Here is a 7,027-nt window from a genome sequence, read left to right as displayed (position 1 = left end):
GCTCGTGCGCTGCAGTACGCTTGGGGGTGCGACACACGACGGGACCTTTGACGGCGCACTGGCGTCGATCCTGCGGATCGAATCACCGACACTCGAATCGGTCCGCAAGCTCAACCTGCTCGTGCGTCAGTTGATCGACATGTACCATCCCAACATCGCCTCGTTTTTCGGCGTCAGCTGGAAGCTGGGCAAACCGTTGTACGTTGTCACGGAGCACGCTGTGCACGGAACGCTCGCGGGGCTGCTGGCGTCCGACGCGGACCTGAGCCTCGACCTTATTGTACACATTCTATTGGACGTGGCGAGGGGTATGTTGTACCTCCATTCGCAGCCAAAGCCGATCCTTCATCGGGATCTGCGCGCTGAAAACATTCACCTCATGTACCCATTCATTCACGAACATGGCCATGAGATCTGATATGTTTTGTTTTGATTAGGCACAATCTCAAGGCAAAGGTGGCAAATTTCGAGCTCAGCGGCAAACTCGGACTCGACACGTCGCTGGTGGGGACGCCTGCGTGGACGGCTCCCGAGATGTTGCGAGGCGAGAAGGACTATACGGAAAAGATCGATGTCTACTCGTTCAGCATGCGTACGTTGCACGATGTCAGAGATACCATGGGACTCATGCTATTGTTGTGTCTGTAGTGATGCTCGAGATCTTGAACCGAAGAGCGCCGTATTCGGATGCTGCACTGCCGCCGCGTGAGCTTTTGCACAAGGTGGCGCATGAAGCCTACCGACCGAGCCTTTGTGAGCGTGAAATGTGGCCGACTAAGCTCGTGGAGCTTATGGAAGCATGCTGGCAGCACGATCCTGCGAAGCGCCCCGCATTTGCTGACGTAGTTGCGGTTCTCGACAGTATTCTGTCTGAAAACTGCTAAGAGCGTCTCGGTACACAAGGCGGCAGCAATCGAAGCTGTGGCACATAGTCGGCGTATTACTGGATTCGAATGGGTCCAGACTCGATGATACGACATCGTTTCAGCAGTTTTGCTAGACTGTGATCGACGATAATACGACTAATGTGTACCATACTCGTGCGCCTTGAAGTCGCACGTATCATCGGAGTTTCTACTATTTGGGTGGCAATCGCTAGTATATACAAGGTATCCAAGCAGGATAGGAGCAAAAAGGGTCTCGCCTTGTACGACGCTCAAGTGGGACAATAGACGAATTGATTGCGCGCTAGCCATTGGGAGTGTCGTGGCGGGTTGAGATCGACAAGGCAAAATGCAATATGTCTATCTAGCCTACTATCGACTCTTCGCGTCTATCCGGACGGCAAAATCTCAACTTCCTTGCTGCGCCTGGAAGTACCACATGCGCTTCTGGAACTAGATCTGTTTGGGCAGTACGGTGCCGATAGTACGTACAACGAAGGAGCCGCCACGTCAGCCCGAGGTGCACCAGATCTGGAGACGTGGCAGTTTCTCTCTGCTGCATGTGACAAGCGTGATTCATCAGCCAAGAACAACCTTCGTTGGGCGCGCGATTGCTCTCTTCGACGGGCTTGTTGACCTATCAACCTTTTTGACGGTCGTCTCATCAGAACCCGCTACCGGTAGAGCCTTCATCAAGGCATGACCCATGGTCCAAACAAGTAGTGCGCTGCAGTGCAAGGGCGTACTCTTTAGATGAGAGATCGTTCCACCGGTGGGCTGTGAGGCGAAATGAAACATGGAGCTCTAATATGTGGAATAAGCTTGCGCAGAAGGTCAAGCGCACAACAACATAGAAGAGGAGATGTATAGAAGTTGGCGACTAGAACCTGTTTCCGATGTGATCTTACTAACGAGCCACGCCGCTCCCAAAGACGGTACGCTGTCGCTCTGTCATTCTTGGACAACTCGTCAGTCAACCATCCCTGCCTTCTGGCCGCTCTTGCGCGCTTGCGTCTGATATTGTCTTTGGCTCGCAGCAACCGAGTGTGCCGCACGACGCTGACGGTCCTTCCCGCTGCTGCGCGCGATCAAACCAGCTACGATCACGCGATTGCATATCCGACACTTGGCCCGTCGCGCCGTAGTGCCATCGCTTGCCAAGGTCGCTATCTCGTTCCACCCACAATCGCGAGCCGCGACCATGTGCCCTCAGCTTGACGCACCGGCCTTGCCACATGAGCGCATTGTAGGAAGTCCGCCATTTTCATCTTTAGAATGGCTTGTACATAACTCATTTCAACAACAACGAGAAAGATGACGTCGGATGCACCTCAAGTCGTCCAGCTGCTCGATGTGCTCCAAGACGTATTCATTCTCCGCGCTGATTGGCTGCATGTGATGGACGTTCCGGATTGGTCGAGAAAGGCGGCATGTGATTGGCTCTTGTCTGCGACAGGCCAAAACCTTGACGTTGCCAATCGCCTTTTTTTCTCGATGATGAGCTCGGGCAACGACGACGACAACGACGACGTTGGCTGCCGCCGCTAGCTCTCATCTCATGCTCTCTGGTTGTAGGTGCGCCACCGCTTCTTTGCAGCGTGTGCCAAGGGCGACGTGGCCACGGTGACCGAGACGCTCGCGCTCGGCGACGTCGACGTCAACGAGGTCGACGAAGATGGCAACGGCGCGCTCCTGCTCGCGTGCAAATACGGGCAGCTGGACGTCGCCCAGCTTCTTTTGCTGCATCCGTGTGTCGATGTGAACGCTTTCAACGACGTAGATGCTCCCTACGAGCCAACCACCTCGCCAATTTATACATCTTATTAGGCGGGCTACACGCCGCTGATGGAAGCGGTCGATGCGAGCCACCTCGCGCACGTCGCCGCGCTTCTCCAGCACCCAAGCATCAACGTGGAGGCGACGGCGCCGGTTCACTTTCTCATTCTTCTTGCGATATCGGAGTTTTCTTAGTTTCACAATCTAGGGCGGGTCGACCGCCCTCATGCTCGCATGCATTCAAAACGAAGTCGAGATTGTGGCGCATCTACTCGCGTACCCCGATATTCAAGTTCACCACGGGCTCGAGCGCACGGGCATCACACCGTTTATGATGGCGTGTTGCCAAAACAACAAGGACGTCGCGGCGCTCTTTGTGTCCCGACCCGGGTTTGACATCAACGCGACCGCGCACGAGGTGATGACCTCCATTTCTCTTTCTATCTCGATTTGAAAACGCATTTGAAACTAGGGGATCTGCGCCTTTATGCTGGCCTGTGCCAGTGGCGCCGTCGACGTCGTGTGCTTCCTCCTCGCGCAGCCGCGTCTTCGTGTCAACCAAGTCGATGCGGTGTGTTTGCCTTCAAGATGGGAAAAGCAGCAGTATTGTGATCCTAGAACTGCAGCACGGGGTTCCTACAAGCCTGCCGGCGCGGCCAGACGGCGGTCGTCGAGACGCTGGTCGCGCACCCGGCGACCGATCTCCGCGCGACGACGCAGGTCTGGATAATACGGTACACGCTTTTGTAGTCGGACATGCCACGTAGAACGGCTATTCGGGGCTGCTACTGGCGTCGGACGGAGGACACATGGACGTCGTCCGGCTGCTCTTGCCGCATTCCGACATCAACCTGGTCGATGCGGTACGACCTCTTTGAACCTCCTCCACCAAGTGCCCACCGTATTGTTTAGAGGGGCGTGTCAGTGCTCATGTATGCCGTGCAGCAAGGTCGGACCGAGATTGTGTCGCTCCTCCTTGCGCAACCGGGGCTCGACGTCAACCGCACCGATAGCGTAAGCGGTTCCGGTCCCTGATGAAGTAAGATGACACCATGTTTTGCAGACTGGACGCTCGGCCTTTCTGCATGCATGCGAACAAGGCCACGAAAATATTGTCACCCTCTTCGTCAACCACCCGAACGTCAACGTGCAGCAGCGTAGCCAGGTACGTTCATTCACGCCAACGCTTTGTACAGAGTCGGAACGGAGATAGGACGGCTGCTCGGGCTTGGTGCTTGCGTGCGGCGCCGGCTGGCTCGGTGTCGTCGAGTGCCTCTTGAGCCAAGCAGCTATCGACGTCTCGACGAAAACCGAGGTAGAGACCGTCATGGTTGCTTACAAACGACACGCTCGATGAGCAGGGCGAGCCGACGCCATGGCTTACCGCGTGCAGTGGCGGCCACGACGCCGTGCTCCGCTACCTTGTGCAAGCGCTGCCGACACTCGACATCAACGAGACGGATCGCGTACGTTTCAGTGTCCAGTATCAATGTATCAAGTGAGAGGAACTAGGATGGCAACTCGGGCCTCGTGCTGGCGAGTGCGAACGGGTATCCCGCGACCGTCGACTTTCTCTTGGATCTGCCGCAACTTGACGTTCATCTTGCCAACCAGGTATGCGCCGACCTCGACTTTCTTGCTTGTCGAATAGGTTGTTGAACTGTTGCGTAGATGCAGCAGTCGGCACTCCACGTCGCATGTTCAAACGGCCACGACGCGATCGTCGCACTGCTTTTGCCGCTCGTGTCGCCCGAGACGCTCAACGCGCCCGATGAAGTAGGTGTTTGAACGGTAGAGCCAGTACGAGAGGTGGGTAGGACGGCATGACGCCACTCTTGCTCGCGATCGCCGACAACCACGATACGATCGTGCTCCAGCTCTTGGCCGAGCCCACGATCGACGTCAACGCGCCGGACGCCGTACAATAAACGGAACGCCAGAGGAGACGACGTGCTTGTGTAGGAGGGGCGGACGCCTCTCATGGCCGCGAGTCTCTTTGGCCATGGCGAGATTACGCTCGCCTTGCTACGGCACCCGCACGTGCGCATCAACGCGCAGGACGAGGTCGGCTACATGGTGGACCACTGCGCTTGCAAGGATCATGGTTGGTACTGTTTAGGAAGGGTCGTCGGCGCTCTACTACGCGTCGGCCCTCGGGTTTGTCGACATTGTCCAAGCACTGCTCGACGCGAACAAGGACATTCAAGTCAATGCCACGACGCTGGTATCCTAGCGAAGTCGGACTCGGAATGTGCTGAGAACAAGCTGTGTAGACGGGGATGACGCCGCTCATGGCCGCCATGGACCGCGACCACGACCGCGTGATCGCGACGCTCCTCAAGCACCCCGACATTGATGTACCCGAGACCGCTGCCAAGCTCGACCCTGCGCAAGCCCCGTAATAAGCGCTGAATAGCCAGTACACTGGCGTTGGGCATGGTGGATAAACAGCAGGCACAAGTGCCAAAGCACAGCTTTTACAATGGTCCATACGTGGACCAACGAGACCATAGTCAGTGGACTCGGACGTACCAACGAGTGCGCAAGGCACCACCTGGGCACTGGTTTCTGGCGATATGATGCCTTCTTTGCATCATGCTTCCTGCGTGCAGACAAGGTGGCGCGGTTGCTGTGAGGACTGGACCACAAAGCCCGACGAAAGCTGTCCATCAACAACTGGTCCGAGGCACGCGCCTGTCTCTGGCCGCATTGCGAAGCAAGGAGAGACTTGACAGTTCAGTGAAAATTAGATCTAAATAGACTCGCTTCAACAGCGACCTAGGGACTTTGGGTCCCACTCACAACCCTACAACCCTGGTCATTGCACTCCTCAGCAACGAAGTTGAGCCCAGTTGCCTCAGATCTCCTGCGGAATGGTGTCCGGTGACCATCCGGCCTTTCCCACATTGCCGAAATTTTTAATGGCCTCCTACCCGGGTCCGATTGCATATTTTGAATACAAATTCCAAGGTAAAAACACCACTAAGAAAATCAGATGGGTGGGTACCCTGCAAAATCACATCAGCTGGTGACACGCTAGCAAGGAGCTGCATTTGCCAGTCGGCGCGATGAAGTTCACGTGGCCACGCCTTCTCAAGGGACCCATGGCGCAGCGCTTGACGCTCGTCGGCGTCTGCGCCTACGTGCTCGCAGTCACGGCTTTCTTCATCGTCCACCATCAGTACACGGCGACGACCGCGCAAAGGTAGTACCGATTGCAAGCGCCTCGTACGTCGTGTTCACCCTATCCATAGCATTCGGCACGTCTTGGTGGCCAGCCTTGCGCCGCTGCGGCACGCCGACTGTAGCTACCAAACAAAGGAATTTTCTCAGCGCTACGAAGCGATCTATGCGGCTCCGCCGTCCCCGCCGGCGTCGCTCGAAGCCCTGCGACGGTACCTTTGCGTGAACCATTGAGGCCACCATGGCTCATCCTTCTCTGCGTAGCCACTCGGATGCGCAGGCGCAAATATCGTGGGCCAACTGTCTGCCCATGCGCACAGTAGTCTGCGGCGTCACCGCCGGGTCGCAAGACTCGCTCTTCACGCAATCGCCGCCGTGTCGGTCCGCGGTTTTGCACCACCTACTTGTCGCGACTGCCGCTGTACGTCGCATGTACAACGTTTCCCGTATCTCATACAAAGGTGCTTCTTGCAGGCCATTGAAGAGCGCGGCTATAACGCCATGCCGATTGGCAAGGGTCTCGAGCATCTCTGGCAACACGGCGCGCTGCCTCCCAACGCCACGGCCATTGACGTACGAACGCTTACCCACTCTACTGCTGCTATCGGCGCAGGCTCATGAGAATTCTCTTAGATGCTCACGGACGCCCCGAGCGATCTCGCTTCGTGGTTTTGGGCGCGGGGGTTTGCCCACTTTTTTGACAAGACGGCCGGCCGCGCGGTCACATGCATGGCGCCTCACCACACGCTCGCGACTCTTCTCTACGCCGACGAGGCCGTTAATGCGACGTCACCGCACCTGCGCTGGTCGCGGATGCACTCTGTCGATGACGTCTTCATCGTATCACCCGAGAAGAACCACGTCTACGAGCAGGCGCACTTGATGCCACTGGGCTGTTTGCCGCTGTACAATGCGTCGATCCTTGCACCGTCGTTGCCCGCTTCGTTCTTTACAGCGGGGCACAGTCGACCATCCAAGCACGCTGACGAGATCGATGCGACGTACCCGAACCCCAAGTGCCAAGTCTCCTGTGAACACGACACGCCGGCGTTTCAGCGCGACGTCCACGCCAACGTTGCGCACTGTCCGCTGCGGAACGATGCCGAGTACAACGCGCGACTTGCCGGGTACTTGCGCCAGCCGCTGCCGCTGCAGCTCTCGCCCGCGCATGCGCCGTTCCTCGC

General features: G+C 57.1%; 2 protein-coding genes across 3 annotated transcripts in view; both read left to right on the top strand.

Moving 5' to 3' along the window:
• Positions 1 to 5,067, top strand: part of SDRG_12026 (hypothetical protein) — a gene marked incomplete at its 5' end in the record, with an annotated part of 6,616 nt that extends 1,549 nt beyond the window's left edge. The window contains 15 exons of the mRNA XM_008618084.1: positions 2,712 to 2,813; positions 2,869 to 3,078; positions 3,133 to 3,231; positions 3,279 to 3,380; positions 3,428 to 3,523; positions 3,573 to 3,674; positions 3,724 to 3,825; positions 3,874 to 3,975; positions 4,022 to 4,126; positions 4,173 to 4,274; positions 4,332 to 4,436; positions 4,478 to 4,579; positions 4,623 to 4,724; positions 4,780 to 4,884; positions 4,934 to 5,067. Of these exons, the coding sequence (XP_008616306.1) occupies positions 2,712 to 2,813; positions 2,869 to 3,078; positions 3,133 to 3,231; positions 3,279 to 3,380; positions 3,428 to 3,523; positions 3,573 to 3,674; positions 3,724 to 3,825; positions 3,874 to 3,975; positions 4,022 to 4,126; positions 4,173 to 4,274; positions 4,332 to 4,436; positions 4,478 to 4,579; positions 4,623 to 4,724; positions 4,780 to 4,884; positions 4,934 to 5,062 (1,665 nt within the window). The 3' untranslated portion in view covers positions 5,063 to 5,067. The remainder of the gene's footprint in view (positions 1 to 2,711; positions 2,814 to 2,868; positions 3,079 to 3,132; positions 3,232 to 3,278; positions 3,381 to 3,427; positions 3,524 to 3,572; positions 3,675 to 3,723; positions 3,826 to 3,873; positions 3,976 to 4,021; positions 4,127 to 4,172; positions 4,275 to 4,331; positions 4,437 to 4,477; positions 4,580 to 4,622; positions 4,725 to 4,779; positions 4,885 to 4,933) is intronic.
• A 652-nt stretch (positions 5,068 to 5,719) lies between these two features.
• SDRG_12025 overlaps positions 5,720 to 7,027 on the top strand; it is a 6,840-nt gene continuing 5,532 nt past the window's right edge. Inside the window, exons 1-4 of one of the 2 annotated variants that reach the window (XM_008618082.1) lie at positions 5,720 to 5,865; positions 5,915 to 6,055; positions 6,108 to 6,264; positions 6,318 to 6,416. In XM_008618082.1, the coding sequence (XP_008616304.1) occupies positions 5,729 to 5,865; positions 5,915 to 6,055; positions 6,108 to 6,264; positions 6,318 to 6,416 (534 nt within the window). In that variant the 5' untranslated portion in view covers positions 5,720 to 5,728. Of the gene's footprint in view, positions 5,866 to 5,914; positions 6,265 to 6,317; positions 6,417 to 7,027 lie in introns of both variants that reach the window. The other variant, XM_008618083.1, reaches the window with a different exon arrangement.

The sequence above is a fragment of the Saprolegnia diclina genome (genome assembly GCF_000281045.1).
Source record: "Saprolegnia diclina VS20 unplaced genomic scaffold supercont1.46, whole genome shotgun sequence".
In the NCBI taxonomy this organism is placed as follows: domain Eukaryota; phylum Oomycota; class Saprolegniomycetes; order Saprolegniales; family Saprolegniaceae; genus Saprolegnia; species Saprolegnia diclina.
This window is presented reverse-complemented; position numbering and strand designations above follow the sequence as displayed.